The 15,243-nt window shown below is 42.1% G+C and overlaps 1 protein-coding gene across 1 annotated transcript; it reads right to left on the bottom strand.

Moving 5' to 3' along the window:
* Positions 1-677: 677 nt before the first annotated feature.
* LOC129602163 (uncharacterized) lies at positions 678-6,258 on the bottom strand (the record flags this gene model as incomplete). Its single annotated transcript, XM_055501130.1, has 7 exons — positions 6,122-6,258; positions 5,410-6,036; positions 4,821-5,311; positions 3,811-4,762; positions 2,765-3,151; positions 1,267-1,893; positions 678-694 (listed from the first exon to the last, which is right to left on the bottom strand). Coding segments are annotated over exons 1-7 (3,171 nt in total), but the record flags the coding sequence as incomplete, so codon positions are not given.
* Between the last annotated feature and the right edge of the window lie 8,985 nt (positions 6,259-15,243).

A 15,243-nucleotide genomic window follows, 5' to 3' on the forward strand; every position in this document is an offset into this window, starting at 1 on the left:
AAAAGCTATTTCGAAACAATGATCATTAACTGCATCTTGTCTGACAGATTACACTGAATATCCATACTGCCATAATACTACATATTTTCACAAAAGGTTAATTTCAAAACCGCATATCGCATATTAATGTTAAGTAATCTCTTAGCTGATGTGAGTCGATTGATGAACTACAAAGCTAGAATGCCGCTACTGCATCTGCCGAAAATGCTACAAGGCCTTCACACTACGAAATTCCACGAAAAATTAAAACTCTAATTCTCATACCGCAATGTTAAGAATTCTACAGCACATCAAAATTGATAGAAGAGTGTTAATGCCGACCGCTACCGAAGCATTCTTAGTCTTACTAGCCGTAATTCTACGAATATCCACAAAAAGTAAAAGCTCAAACGACATACCGCAAAATCATATTTCTGAACAACAGGACTGTAATGAAATACTGCAACACGCTGACGTATTTACACTGCTAGGCTACACGAACTCATACTATTACTCAACTGCCCATTTACTACAAAGTTTAATGAAAAATTAAATCTCAGATTACAAACTGCAAAACAATATTTCACCAAGCTATAGTAATACTGAGCAATAGCACCCGTTAATACCGCTAAGATTGCCTATAGACTGTAATCACTGAGCCAATGCACTACGAAATTACTCATCTGCTAAAATCTTACCGAATCATACTGCACGACTAAAATGCAATGGAACATCATATGAGCTAACGGAAAAATATCCTGTAATTCCAAAGCTACTGCTCCAATTACTTCCGCTTTTTCCTCATCTTCACACTTCCATACTTCATACTTCATCCATACACCGAACGTTTATTCAACACACGACCGAAGTGAGAACTTAAACTTGACTTCCGCTAACGTATATACAGCAAAAATTGAGAACATAGAAACGCGAAAAGAAATTTACAATACGCCGCAAGAATAATGACAACAAATGCCAACACTCAAGGTTACAAACCGTGACATCATCACTGAGGGTTACAGGCTGACTGCAAAGAATTATCAACAGAATTGTTACGACGATGGGCTCTAGGATCAGGAGCGACTAGGTTATCTGAGGACTGAACGCGAAGACGACTGCGCTGCACATCTGGATATGAAGAACGAGACTGCAACCCGGACAAGTCATTGCGTTTAGCATCCGCCGCCATACGAACTCGCTCTGCTGACTGTTTACGCCGCTCTTCCTCTGCGTTACGCTGAAATAGATCCGAGGGATTGATAGAAGGATATTGAGGTCTTCCATCACCATTCATAGGAACATACGCAATACCAGGAACCACAACTGAAGGTTCATTCACTACAGGATTCTGAGAAGGTTCAGCCACAACATTCCCGCCATTAATCGCATTCTGGACGTTATTAGCAACTTGAGCCACAACTTCCGGATTCACCACATTGCCAACCGCCACAGGATTCTGATCATTCACACCAACAACACCATTAGCATTAGCGACACCGACAACGGCATTCTGACCTTGCTGCTGAGGAACAATGTTCTCTTCGTTAATATCCATTTCCTCATTCGCCACAGGCTGATTCAAAGCCGCCATGTTCTGCTGGACAACTTCCGCGTTCTGAGCTTGCCAACCAGGGTTATTCACAACAGGCAAAACTGCTCCAACAATAGGTACATTCTCCGGAACAACCAACTGAACACCGTTAACACCGTTTCCGCCATTATTTTCCAAAGGATACTGAGGATTACGCTGCCACTGCTGAATATTATTCTGATATCCATTATACGCTCTTCCACGATAACCACCACGAGAATAAGGACGATAATAATTCATACGCCGATTATTGCCACGACCACGAAAATTTCCGCGATTACCATACTGATTCTGATATTGATGACCATTACTACACAAAGCATCTACCATATAATTAAAAGCTGCATTAAGATCCATAATACCAAGCAAAAGTGACCAGGAAATAAATGAAAAGGTCGCAAAATAAAATCTCCAAATAAAGATAAAAAGTGAATTCAAAGTTCTCAAACGACACACTGATTTCTGACTGCAAAACCGCAATCGCATTAGCGCTAACACGCTCACAAATTTTAATGACTGAACAACCGCATATCCACAATTCGTACTCGCATCACACAGATCACACCGATCAACGAATAAAAAGTGAAATACGTCATAGTACAAAAATACACCGATCTGTACAACAGAAGTAAAAGTTAGAAAATACCGCGAAAAGCACTGACACAAAATACTACCGTTCCTGTACGACGACTGCAAATATCAAAAGACAATTTCCGCGTAGGTACCGTAATACTACACGCCATTCCAAGTAAAAACACAACAAATACGAACCGACAACAAAAATTCACAGAGTTCGTTGCTTCTTACGAGACTGAACAGGGATTTCAGGAGAGGATTCACGCGACAACACAACTGAAGGAATTTCAACAATTTCAGGACTGATTTCCCGCTGCCTCTTCCGCACTGCTGCTGGGGAGGGTTTATCGACATGCTGCGAATGCAATAACCCGCCATTGAACATCATCCGCGTGGGAAAGTCGACGACGCTGTCATTCTTCCGATGCAACTGCGCAATCAAGTTTAGACTCTCAATCGAATCAGGATGAGCAAATAAATACTGGGTCTTAAGATACCGATTCCGTTCTCTGGACATATTACGCACAAAATGGTTAAACTTCTTCACACTGATAAGTTTTCCGGCATATACAACGCCATTCAAAAACAAACGAGTTCCAGGATGAAGGACTATGTTACCTTTGTCATCACGTTTCGGAGGAGTTTTCTCGTGATACACCATGGGTTGCTCTTCAAACTCCGAATTGCGATCTGACTCAACTTCAACATTCACATCCGCCAAATTAGCTAATCTCTCCGCTGTGTTAGGTAAAGGACCAGTTGAACCCGACAAACATTCATCCTCATCATCACACGTTTCGCTGGGAGTAGATATCAAGGTCGTAAAACTCTCAGTATCGGTCGTAGATATCACCTTATAACGTTTCCCGTCTTCTTGATGACAATCGAACATTTCCGCTGATTTCTCAAGACCTGCACTAGAGTTGCCGCTGTGCACACTCTCAACATCTGCTACGTCACTGCGATTACCAATTTCAGGATCAGGTTCTCTCACAATATAATCAACTGCGTAAGGGTCAACATCTGCCAAAAATCTTTGAGTTTCCGTCACATCTGACTCATTCGAAGGAATACTGGAGATCGAAATGAAGGACACTTCCGATTCGTCAGCAAAGTTAACACTACTGCTGCTGTCAAAACTACTCGAACTGCTATTGCTGGAAGAAGAAGAAGAAAAAGAAGAACTTGCTTCTCTCTTACGCTTCTGGATACGCTTAGTCGCTTTAGGAGGCATGATAACCGAAAAGATCAAAAATCGAAAAACCACAACAAAGGAGTTCACTGTTCTGACGAAATCACAACACTGTCGGTATCTCTTTGAAGTAAAAACCACAACAAATCTGCACTGTCATCGCTCTCAACACATAGGCACACGAAACTGCCATACCACAAGGTAGGGTTGTTGATACCAGCCACTGAGGAGCGTTAGTGGTATTGGTATTGTGGTATACCAGTTTATACCAGTGGTATACCAGTTAGTACCACTGGTATTATCAATAATACCTGGTATTTTATTTTACACTGTGGTATTGGCTTTTTGCTAGCGTTTGAATACCATGCTAAGTTACCACAAAGCAAATCCACTTATTACACATTCTTGCCTCCAAACAAATCACTGAGAGAGTAAAAATCAGTCACTGAATCATTAATCTCGTCATCCGTACATTCCTCAAATTCTAGGAGAGCTTCTAACACCGAGTTGAACTGACTCGTAGCGCTTGCACCATCTTGAATTTGCGAATCTGAAACTGTACTGCAGTCATTACTGTTGCTGGAGATTATCTGAATTTCTCCATCTTCATCCATCTCGACTACTGTACTCGAGCTTTTCTTGTTTGTTTGAAGGTCGACCTTCAGCGATTCTTTTAGAGCTGCGACTCGCTGCGCTTCCCGTTTTGCCATAATATCCTCTTTCTGAAATTTCATTCGCATTGCCACCATTCCCGTAGCTAAATCCAGTTTTAAGTTAGATCGATTGTCATCATGCACGAATCCTAACTGACTCCAAGCGCGCTCCAAACTTGCAGCATGCACGACGACGTGCCAAAGTTCCAAAGCCAAGGTGGCTAGCTCTTTGTGCTCATATTGTACGTATTTCCAATAACGTTCCACAGAAGAAAGATTCGATGCAACTTCATCTCCAAATATGCCTTTGTTCTCAATGTAATCCATGAGGGAGTTAATCACCCGCATTCCATCAGCTTCAAATAAGCGGACATACCATCCTTTTGCCCAACGCAGCACAACCCCGAAATTGAAACGCCCAGACGTGCGGAATGGTTTCATTTTGGACGCTGGGTCCAGTATCAAAGCCAAAACAAACAGTGACGGATCATAAAATTTCTGCCAGCGTTTTTCTAGGGTCGACCCTAACACCCCCGCTAAATCATCATCTTTCAGTGCGGTGAACACGTGGTAAATTTTCGCAAACTGAGTGATAACATCCGCTAAAGTGCATCCATCCGTCTCTGTGATTCCTTGAGCGACAGTGACAGGATCCAGTATTTGGACAACATTCTTTAGGCCACTCCAAAATGCTGCATCTTCAATAGTGACTTTAAGTTTTGCAAGTCCTTCGGTCTTGGATCGGTCGTCTGCTAGCCGCGCGACCATGCCCTGTCAAATTTTCATGCTTAACAAAACGGAAAACACAATTGTAGGTCGACCTACAAACCTGGAGGGGTAGCTGCGATTTTGCGATCGCGCGGAACATGTTATTATAGCTGTACCATCGAGTGTCGCAAGGCTTGCTTATTGCTGTCGTGCTGCCATTGTACTTCATTTGCTCTTCTCGAAGAACGGCTAATGCTTTCGTGCGCGTGGCTAGTAGCGAAACAATGTCAACCGCTTTCTTGCAAATTGCTGAAAATTTCGGGACAGATGTCAAGACATCTTTCACAATCAGGTTGATTTGGTGGGCGCTGCAAGGCAGGAATATCTTGCTTGGATACTTCTCCTTCATTAACCGCCTCGCCTTCACGTGGGCGGCATCCGAGTCGCACGTCACCGTCCGAGCACAAGCCTTGAATTTTTGCTCCAACATCGTAAAACTGCCTTCGATCTTTTCCATGACATCTTCAGCCCGAGATGATTGAGAAGAAATAATTTCAGTCGAAAGAAAATGGTTCTCGACCCCCTGACTGTTTTTGACAGTAGCCATAATACCTAAAAAGTAGATTTTTGTAGGTCGACCTACACTTCAATTGAACAACACCAAAATTACTCGTTTACTTAGCATCCCCAAACCACCGTTTTCCACTTACCAAGAACTTTATCATGCTTCGCATTTTTGTAACCGTCCAGCGTCACAGTAACAGACAGTTGCGATGACAAAGCTTTGGCTGTGTCGCTTTCAACAGACTTGATGCGCTGTGGGATGATGCGAGTCGATAACACAAATCGACTTGGTGGCTTCACCGCTGGTCGCATAAATTTCCAAAACCGAATAAATCGAGGATCCTCCACGGCTCGAAAGGAGAAGTTCCCCGAGACAAACATATCGGCAAGAAGACGCTCGAAATCCCCCAGCTCGTTTTTTGCCAGTGGCCGATCAAAAAAAGATTCCGTGTTCGCCTGCTTTTTTGCAGCGCTTCCGCCTGAAACCGCAGATGACAGCAGTGGCACAACGTGTGCTCCTTCGTTTGTTTTTGGGTCGACCCAAACAGAAACTTCCTTGCGGTATGCATCCTTAGCTGACTGCGGAATGAATTCACACTTGTAAAAATGGTTTTCCAGATGCACTTTTTCGCCGCGCAGGGCCTTCGGAGACGGCAGATTAGCAACGCATTCTTTGCAAATCGCCTCCCAAAAATTAGAATGAGCAACCTGTTTGGCGCCACGGTCGAAATACCGCCAGATGGGTAAACGACCTGTTCGCATTCGCTTTGCCCCTACAAAACGTTCAAGTAAATCAAGCACCACTTCTGAAATAGTAACAGAATGCGGGTCGACCCGCAAACAGCAAAAGAAACTCACCTGAGTCTGACTGATCTTCAGTGGGTGCAGGATCCTTGCCTGAACTGGCCGTATTACTTGATGGATTCATGATACGAGCTCGTAAGGATGGCAATTAAGGATTATTCTAAAAAAAAACGACGGTTCCTTACAGAAATAATTGTGGGGAAAAAATAAATGCTGCCTTGCTTGCAGAAAGCAAAAAAATGCAACGTTAAGCGATTTGCGCTGAAGTTGCTAAACGGTGAGGTGAAGTAGCACACGAAACGCCGTAACGGCGTATTACGACGTTTTAAAAGCCATCTTCGGCCTCTTACGTTCCTGCACAACGAACAAAAAGATTTTTTGGTATTACCATAGGCATTCTGGTATATCAGATCTTATTTGGTATATCTGGTAGTAAATCTTACCATTTGACACCTGCCTGATATACCATTTACCAATGGTATATCAGCCGTACCACAATACCATATACCATTTGGTATCAACAACCCTACCACAAGGGTTAACCATACGCTACTAATTACACTGAAATTATAGCAAAGTTTGACTTTTCCTATTCAGAAGGTTATTTCCGCGTATTTGAACCACGTTTGGGCGCAAGTCGTGCAATAAGGAAAAAGATATCCTACTACTTAAAATCTGATAATCTGAAAATCTGACCGCAAAAACTAACAATTTCATAATTCTGAGAAGAAAAACTGTACATCTGCACTGAAACACGCGCTAAAGTACTGAGGCGTACAATACATGAGAAGAACATACGTACTACGAGTTGCACTGACACACTGCCATACAAGGGCGATACACACATACACTGAGCAAACTGCACAATTTCCTGCTAAAAGCCTATAAAAGTCATCACCGCTTCCGAAAAAATTTCAGTTCTGTTTCCTTATAAGTTTTCCTACCGAAATTACTGAGACGTTTATTTCCTTAAAGCGTGACCTATAGTTACCGAAATGTCCGCTATGATAAACGCTATAACTTCCTTATCTACTGCTCCTGCTGGATTGCATGTTGGTATCGAACAGGTTTTCGATCGTGACACTACGAGTTTTCACACACGAAAAATGCGATTGTATGAGGCTTTTCAGTTCGCTGTCCGAACTATCATAGGACACCACACCGATTCTGGATTCTACGTGGATGTTGATTATCTGAAGGCTACATTGAACAACGCACATCATGAATTCACCATGCTGAACATCGACAAGTACATCGAGACTGCTGTAAGTTCTGGATTTCTACGCAAAAGAGTGAAAGAGGGACGTTGTTTCCTGGAAGTATCGTCACGAATTCAACGGGATCGCAACGAGGAAATTACCACACGACTGCAACTGCGAAATGCTATTCTGACAGTGCTGGAGGAAGGAGGATACGCGATGACGAAATTCGAAATTCAACGCGTCATCCGAACAACGTACACTGTCTGCTTACACAACTGGATCAAGTACTACCACAAGGAAAGAAACTTCTTACTGGAAATTGGATGCCTAACGTCTATCGGAGGAGACAAGTTCGTGAGTGCGATCGTATACCGCGAAATGACAGATCGACGAACTCAAGGACTATCGGACGAATTAGCACGAGGAGTCGGTAAGATCAAAAACTTTACAAATCTGATAAAACCGCTTATTATACCTCTTATTTCCGCATAAATAATTACTGCATAATCACTTATAATTTACTGCGTATTAATTCCGTACAATAATTCCGTATATTTTCAATTTCCGTGTAAATATTTACAAAATTAATTCCTGTATAATTTCGCTAATTTATCCGCAATTTCTGAAATATTAATTTCCCAACTAATTATCCGGATTAATTTCCCTACTAATTCCTATTATTTACAGGTATGCTGGTTCAGGAACATAACCGTGGCTGTGATCGCTGCGCTCGCGAAGAAACTACTATCGAAGTACGAATTCCCTATCTCGGAACCGATGCACAAAGTGTTCTGCGTCAAACTGCCATGAAAATCGATGCTGCTGCGATGCATGGACCAATGCCTCTGTGTGGACTCTTGGCCGCAAATCCTATTCCGCTACTGCCAAAAACCGAAACTGCTGAGGACACACTATCTCTGCTGCGCGATCCTACTACCGTGATTGCTGAACGTCCTAACGCACCTGGAACTGAAACACGTGGAGATATGCCAAAATCAGTTGCTATGGTTTTCTCACGTAAACCTGATGGATCTCTGCATTTGAAAACTCTTGCTGCTAAGCGTTTCAAGAAGAACTAAAGTTTACGAAGTCTTTTACCGTGTCTGCTGTATTGCTGTATTGATTTTATTTCTTTTATCTTTTCTCTTACGTCTTGTATATTTACGTTCAATTTTATTCAGATCGCCTTTTGCGATTTTATTCTGTATATTCTGCACAAATTACCAAGTGAATACTGTTCAACTGCGATGAACACTGGTGAAAAGTTCTATTTTGATTTTATTTTTCTGGCGTATTCTGATACTGCCGCGATGTTCGATACGAAAGAAGGATTCCGTGTTTTGCGAAGTTAAATAAAAATGCAAAGTAAAACTGCTGACAAACTGCCACTGCTAAAACCGCTAATAATACACTGTCTAATACAAAGTATGAAAAACTTATCCGCATAAATACCACAAATACGAGCTTCAACATTTCTCAAGTAATTCCGCCGTAAATATCAACAATAATAATTACTGAATATCGAAAACACAAAAACAGAACAAGGAGTTTTGCAAAAAGTTCGCCCTTAAGGGGAATCGAACAAGTGTTACGGAAGTAAAGCCGTTTAAAATCTGACTCAGCGCTACATAGTTCGACCGCTGATACCGCGGCACTACTACGAATTTTCACAAACAAATGCCGTAAATTACTACGCCCAAAACTGCTACTGAATAACTGACCACAACAATCCGGTAAATATTACCGCAATTCTCCATATACTCTGCCATAAGAAATTCTCTGATTTCTGCTTATTTCATAATACAATTCCTACAATTTACTAAAAATAAAAAGTCATTCATCTGCTCGACACTAGATGCAAAAAGAAAAAATCTTACTGCTAGCACGGGTTTGAACTCGAAACCTACTTGTCCTACTATTTGACAGAAACTACTATGATCTGTAAAGCATGTACCCTGCGCCACTACGCATTTACTAAAAATTACAAGTCTACAACACCGCTAATACAGAAAAATTACTGATACTAAATGCCATAATGAATTTTACCACAATGTTTCTTGAATTTCCAAAAAGATAATTTCGCAAAAATTTACTCCACTCGCGAACTCGAACTGGATGCCTTAGAGTTACTTGTGATGTACACCTTATCGCATAACAACTCGGACACTACGCATTTCATAATAATATCAAAAATACCTACTCCGAAAGATAAAAATTACAGCTTGCTCGAGTTTCGAACCATGGCTATACTGCTACCGATGACAATATCCAGATCTATAGCGCCACTTCATAACCACTCGACTACTACGAAATTTGATAATTCTACTAAAGATAAACACGCTACGAAACAAAAAATCAAAAGTCAGGAGTTGAACTCCGATCATCGCTACCACTATTCGTCTTGAATAACTACAGGGAGATCTCTCAGCCACTAGGCCACTACGAATTTCACCGAAATAAAAATATCACTGCACCCTGCAAAAGTTAAAGTTTCAAGATTCACAATGCTTAATCATTTTTCATTTTTCAAAGCAAACTTCAGACGAAACATAAGAGCTGCACTATCCGATTGTGCCTGATGCCACTACACTACCAATTTCGACACTACAATATTGCTGAATTTAGATGCCGCAATGCACATTTCCTACATCCGCAATAACTAGGAACAAAACAGTTACGCGCCATTGTCGTGCAATAATAATTACTCATATTCTATAATTCTACTTTTTCTCCTGTGTTTACTGGATTTTTGGTGTTGCAGACGGCTAGTGAATGGTGAGGTTTGCTGGTACCGGGGGCGCCAACACCACTACTGCCGTTGTTATTATGACAACACACTGCTAACCGCTGACAACAAAAGCACCATAAAATCACCGCTTTAATCCACCAACAAACAATACGCACAATACCGACAACTAAAGCTTTAATAAATCCTCTAAATAAATCCGCAACTAAATACTGAACAAAAACACCGCTAAATCCACCAATAAAATATCTGAAATGCTGAGAAATACTGGACCGCAAACATAAAGAAATCTCTCTAAAATCTCTGAATAAAAGCTATAATCACCGATAAATCACAAAATACCAAGAAAAAACAATTCCGCACAAGGACAGACATGGCCGCTACCAACCATGAGGAAAGTGAGGATCAGTTCTCGGCTTCGGAAGATTATAAGGACGATAATACTTGCGAAAGAACTCTTTGTCTGCTTCTTCCTTACTCAGCGCTGACTGCTGAGACCCACTGGTCATCGTCTTCTCTGATTCTTTCGGAACTTCACGAGACTGCACTGGAGTCTCGGCATTTGGTTTCTCCGCTGTCTTAACCGCATTAGGTTCGTTCTTCAGATCGTCTTTCACGTGCCAATCGAGCACCTTGGAAGAAAGATCTTCCATCACACGCTCTCTCACGCTGTCTGCCACTTTCACGCGATCATCGAATGCATTCTCAGGAAACAACAGAGCTCGAGCACCACTGTGCTGCTTAATAATCTCGCTACGTTTAGACATGTTGATGAGAAATTCTCAACACAAACACGATTCAAATACCGCAATCAAATCGAGAATCTGCCACTGAAAATCTCACAAATTCTCGGACTGAAACATTGAAGAATTCTGCCGCTCAAAAACACACAATACTGACTGTCATACCAAACTCAACACACTGACTCAAACCGCTGACCATACGGAAGCATATAAACGTCACTATTGCCGCTAAACTAATACTGCACAATTCTGAAAAATTCATAATCCACAACTTATCACCATAATATTTCCGACTATTTTCTGATAAAAAGGAATTTCAAAACATACTGCCAAGTTTCTTGTGACCTAAACATACGTTAAACGCTACTGTACAGATTTATCTTATAGCCACTGTACTACTACTTTTTGCCTATAGAAATTACTAAAATTCACATATTCCGCCGTCAATAAAGGAAAATCTCCTACGCGTAACTAGTTACATGAGTATAATTTCTCACATACGTCTCCGCTCGTACACACAAATACTGAAGGATTCACGGTACATATTCTGAAAAATATTGGCTAGTAACTGATGTGGACAGATGACACCGGAAGGCGCCAACATCAGTATTACCATACGTTTTGATGTTTTAAGATTTTCTGACACAAACTGTTCTTCACAAAAATACTACAAAACACTCATTACTGCTTCACAGAGGAAAAAAGAAATTTCTACTACAATGTCAGCTCCGCTATACATAAGATTTCTCAGCGTACTCCTGATGCGTTCGTTCAGTAGAGCCACTGCTCTACGACTTTTACTACAAACTAACAATTCGAAATTTACATATACCGCCAAAATAAAAACTGATTCCCTATAAATTACAACTAAAATAATAAGATTCTGGCTTTTCCGCGAATTAATAATTGCAAGATACATCCACCGAAAAATAATACACGCCAAAAATTATTTTGAAGAGTTGATACCGGTTTCTCTTGGTATGCAATGCGAAAATATCACGAAGGCCGCACTCACTGCGCCAACTACACAGTTACTAAAATTTACAATTCTAAACACCGCTGATAATTATCAACACATACTGCCCAATAATTACAAAAATAAATCCTACTAAAATTCACATAAAAATTACCAAAAATTATGACTGTGCTGAGTATCGAACTCTGGAACACATGAAACAAATGCTGCTTATGAAGGTCTCTCTATTCTGCGACTATAAGGTTACTACCCATAAGACACTACACATTTCGCTAAAAATAAGGATAAAAAGTTGCCTACAAGCGCTATCCTGATTTAGATCGGATCAGACCTCGTATGCCGACAGGATATCAACTACTCGGAAAGTTTTACTGTAGCGTTGTCCGTGGCTTCCACCACTACGCTAATGAGGCTTTACTAAAAATTACAGACATTTATACTGCTGTAAGTAAAAATACATCCCTACGCTAAAATACAAAAAGTGAAAATTTTCCTAAAATTTACTGCATTTTAAAATCTGTTATTGTTTTATTTTTGTAATCACTAAGCTTTGCGGAGTGCTGACATTAGCCGCTACACTACAAATTTTCTGTAATTCTTAATGCTATAGATACCGTCTGCTGACGCCGCACTGCTCATACTTATTATTATTTCCTACCATCCATAACTGGGAAGCAATAACTCCTTTGAAAACAGAATCACTACTTAATCTCTTTCACAGGTGAAACAATCACCGACATCACACCTCATCTCTGAGAAATTATACCAACAAAATTCTTAGGTAACTATTCAACAATTATCACCAAAAATCAGATTACTTAACCCATTCCTAACTGACCAAAGACGACAGAGAATCCATGTCCCACACAATCCTTCACTTTTTACCAAAAAGCTCGTGAAACGGGTAATCAAAGGGCATACTTTCCCCAGGTCGCATCTTGCGCGCCGTTCCGCGAACTACGTTCTGCAAACGCTTTTCACCGTTGACAATTGTGCGCCGAGGTTTACGGGTGATTTGAATGCAATTGATCCCATGAACCAGTTTCGATCCGACCTCCGCACGCTTCTCCGCAATTTGGAAACGGGTAGTCGCTCGATACATTTTTCCGGTTGCCTTTGACAACGCGGGTAAAGCGGTCACGCGCTTGCCGTAATCCGTAATCAGTCGCGTGTTACGACCCTTGCCGTAAGTGCCCAAAAACGGAATCTTTCCAAGGTGGTTGCGCGCACGCGGGGCTTCTCCATGGGCAGATTCTGCCAACCGTTTGATCGCCACGGGCTCACGACGGAAACAACGTTGCACCATTGCTTTTTTCACCTTCAAACGTTGAGCCTCCGACAAGTAATTAGGAAATTTGAACTCATTCATGACTGCATCTTCAATGGGCTCCCAGTTCAATCTTCCCTTCAAATTCGCACAATCGACGCGGAATTTCTGCGGCTTCCCGTCACGGACTTTCTCCGGCTTGTACTTTTTGTTGTACAGTTCAGCCGACAACTCGGCCAGCGTCTTCGGTTTTTGCTCGGCAGCCTTTGCCGCTTTGGCCGTCTTCTTGGACTCTTTCTTGGCCCGCTTGATATCGGCCAGCTCAGCTTTCGTCGGCGTTTGCACCTCCTTGTATCCGTACGGGGTGCGATACACGACGCCCGGTTTGTAAGCTGCGCGCATCTCCGCCAACTGCTGTTCTTTCGATATCTCCGCACGCTCCACACGCTCGGCAATCAACTTGGCCGGCAACCCCTTGTGGTTAGCGTTACGCGGGACTCCATTCCCGTAGACTGCAGGTCCAACTGCGTCTATAACCATGTGCAGATTCTCAATCTACTGCCACACACCAGCACACACCAAAAACAACAAGGAGATACACTCATCCTGAGTATTTCGTACCTGCATGGCTACTGCTTGCCACTTCCGCATTCTGCTGCTGGGCTTGCACACCCGCACTGCTGGCTTCCACCAACGGCTGTTCAGCCGCCACGAGGACTTGTTCCTCACCCACCACGATATCGTCTGCGGGTACAAACACCGCATTCACAGGAGCAATCTGCTCCGCCAATTCTTCGGCCACCACCGCCACTACCGCTGGCTGTCGTTGACGCGGACGCCCAACTGGAGCGATCTGATAATCGTTCAAATTCTTCTTCTCCGCCATAATTCCACCACAAGATCAGTAATAGCACACTCAGTGCTAATAGACGAATAAAATTCTAGCACACTCGTGCCGAAAAACACCAAACAAGAAGGGAAGAACCGAAAGACGTACGGGTTTTAAATCTAGACTTTTTTAACCATCAACGCACTGTACACTGGCTATTGCCTATGCTGTAACATGGTGATCTTCGGCACGTCACGCCATCGGCGAACCTTCGAAGATCTGAGTGCCTTAAGGACCCGAACTGTCCTTCCTTTTACAAAAATTTAAAGGATCTATTGGTTCTTTAATTTATTTTTGTATCCTGGATTGAAAAGACACAAATTAAGAATTTCTGCTAGCGTCTCTCGCTACCGGTGTCCATTGCACCCCAAAACCCCTATGTATTACTGTGCTATACTTAAGCACGCTACGACACGACCGGAAGTACTTGGTTTCCCGTGTCCCCTGCATTCCTAAAATTCCAGAAACTACACCAGCTTGAAGGGCATAGGTTTTGTACTATAAGTTTTGTTTTTGAAAAATTCTGTCCATACCGGCACTTCCGGTGGCGATCCAATCTTGAATACACGCGCCTGTGTTATAACATGCTCGCCGTGTTCTATAATGCTTTACTATGCTAGAGTCACTGTTCCTCCTGTTTTATTCCCGTTTCAATTCCATTCTTAATTGTCTTAGACATTTATTTTTCAAGACAATTATTATTTCCGTAATTTATTAGTTGAACAGAATTAACCTCACACCGTTTTTGCTTATTCACCATCACATAGATGCAATGTGCCAATTCTGCACAAATTTCGAAGTATTATTTTCATCAGCTGTACAATCTAAATAGAACACCCTTTACAGCAATTAAAAACATCCAGAAATAAAAGGATAAAATTTTCCAACACCATTCCCCATTCATAATACGAGACAAAATAAACATTCCACTCACAAACGAAACTTCTTACGCTCAGGCTCAATTGGCTGGAGGTTAGACGACGATGCCTGCACCTCTTCCTGTTTCTTTGTTGATCGATAAGGCCGAATACGACCCGTTCGCCAGTTTTTTGGACGTGTTCCCCGCGGTCGCTCGTCTGAGTCATTGTCATTCAAAAATATCGACCGGGCCTCTTCCGCCTCCTTTTGAGCCATCAATTCAGAGTACCACTCATTGTCATCGCTTTCTTCCTCGGCATCTATGTCCTTCTTGTCCTCATAGTGAGGATGGTTCTCGAAATACGCTTTCACTTCAGCGTCAATCTCTTTCTTCAGTTGCAAGGTCGGTTGGCCGTCCTCAAGCCACAGAGCATAATGGACCATCTGTTTCTCCGGACCGCTTGGTCCCACCGGCGGTTCCAGGCCTTTGTCAGT

The sequence above is a fragment of the Paramacrobiotus metropolitanus genome, unplaced genomic scaffold (assembly GCF_019649055.1).
Source record: "Paramacrobiotus metropolitanus isolate TYO unplaced genomic scaffold, Prichtersi_v1.0 Parri_scaffold0000347, whole genome shotgun sequence".
Taxonomy (NCBI): domain Eukaryota; kingdom Metazoa; phylum Tardigrada; class Eutardigrada; order Parachela; family Macrobiotidae; genus Paramacrobiotus; species Paramacrobiotus metropolitanus.